Source organism: Brassica oleracea, unplaced genomic scaffold, assembly GCF_000695525.1.
Source record: "Brassica oleracea var. oleracea cultivar TO1000 unplaced genomic scaffold, BOL UnpScaffold02741, whole genome shotgun sequence".
Taxonomy (NCBI): Eukaryota; Viridiplantae; Streptophyta; class Magnoliopsida; order Brassicales; family Brassicaceae; genus Brassica; species Brassica oleracea.
This window is the reverse complement of record NW_013619270.1, coordinates 1-1,514: the sequence shown is the minus strand read 5'-3', so window position 1 is coordinate 1,514 and position 1,514 is coordinate 1. Positions and strand designations below refer to the sequence as shown.

At 37.6% G+C, this 1,514-nt stretch overlaps 1 protein-coding gene and 1 long non-coding RNA gene across 2 annotated transcripts; both read right to left on the bottom strand.

Annotated features, from left to right (window-relative positions):
• Positions 1-17: 17 nt before the first annotated feature.
• Positions 18-913, bottom strand: LOC106321723 (the record flags this gene model as incomplete). Its single annotated transcript, XM_013759968.1, has 5 exons — positions 889-913; positions 705-812; positions 362-610; positions 244-282; positions 18-164 (listed from the first exon to the last, which is right to left on the bottom strand). Coding segments are annotated over exons 1-5 (567 nt in total), but the record flags the coding sequence as incomplete, so codon positions are not given.
• Positions 914-939: 26 nt separating this feature from the next.
• Positions 940-1,441, bottom strand: LOC106321724. The gene is made up of 3 exons (XR_001266122.1): positions 1,339-1,441; positions 1,050-1,248; positions 940-978 (listed from the first exon to the last, which is right to left on the bottom strand). It is a non-coding gene; the product is annotated as an uncharacterized LOC106321724 (long non-coding RNA).
• Between the last annotated feature and the right edge of the window lie 73 nt (positions 1,442-1,514).

Here is a 1,514-nt window from a genome sequence, read left to right as displayed (position 1 = left end):
TCAGTAGCTTCATCAACCAAGACTTTAACATCATTAGGACCTAATCGACTGTCATTCACTATGTCTTCAGGGTCAGAAGAAATGATACGACCCTCAGCAACGTTTCCATCTTCATCAGCCCAGTCAATGAGAAGACACTTCTTTTGTGGTATCTTGTTCACACTCTGTTAAATGTTAGTTGTTAAAGTATAAGAGTAGTGTAAAGTAGAAAAAAATGCCATTGATCTCATATAAATTGCTTACTCTTGCAGCCGAGTTTTCCCCCACTTCATTGTCATCTCTCTGTAACATAAACCCAACACAAAGCTTATTATTATGTGATAAGCACTTATCTTTATGTATTCTTGGAGATGTAACTAACCTGGTTTCTTACTTTCGCAAGTTCAGACTGTAGCTCATTAACCTTTTGCATGAGATGAATTTGTGTCTGTTGCATTTCAGAAATTGACTTCTGGTTGACATTGAAGCAAGCTAATTTCGTCTTACTAATAATCCTCCCCATTGCTCTCATACGACCAGGATTATCAGGTCCTAAGACCTGGATGAGCGTATCTTCATCCAGATTTTTTCCACTCTGACTACCACCCTTAACAATCTCAGCTGCCTTTTGCTGTATACCACATTACAATTAACAGAAAAAGTTATAAGCATATCTATCTACCGACCATGATTAATAGGAGGAACAGATTATGTTATAAACTTACAATCTTCTCAGCAGCATTTGTGTTGATGGGAGTTCCATCTTTTCTTGTACGTGACCTCACCCAGACTTTAAGTCTCGACACTTCAGATTTGTCTTCAGAACTATTTTTCTGTTGCAAAATTATATGTCAACAGCCTTGTCTACAGATAAAAAAATGAAACCAAAATCTGAGATAATATGCTTACCATCTCTTCTGCTAGTCTAACCATTCCCTTTCTACTACAAGTGTGAGGAACCTGTTTGCTTCTCCTCTCTTTGTAGCTATCACTCAGAACCTATCATTTCGTAATAACGATCTTATTAATCTAGTTAGTAATAACGATCTTATTCATCTAAGAATGTATACCTTGAATTCTTGGCTTGTTTTTAGCTTCACAAATTTGCGCCACTCAATTGGATGAACATTCTTAGGTCTGAGATTCATCCTTTGTTGGTTATTTTCAGCTTCATTGATTTGGGTAACAAGACGTGACTTGGATGATCTCCACAAGGCTCCCATTTGCTTAAGAACTGCAACCCTTTGGTGGTCCTCATCAAGTTCAAACCTTGCCCGCACACGTAGTTAGCCAACCAATAATCAATAACTTGATGTCTGTTCAGAAATATACATGTTGTTATTGTTTAGAAACTGTCACCTGGACTGATTTCCAAAGCACTGTCTTCACTTCTTCAGTAATTTTTTTCCAATTTTCAACTGTAACAGGCACGTGCTCCCTTACCAACGGACCCAAATATGAAGATAGCTTGACTAAACCAGGACCATAAGCTTCTCCCATAAAAGTGAAATCGACATGAACTCTGGTATTTGGAT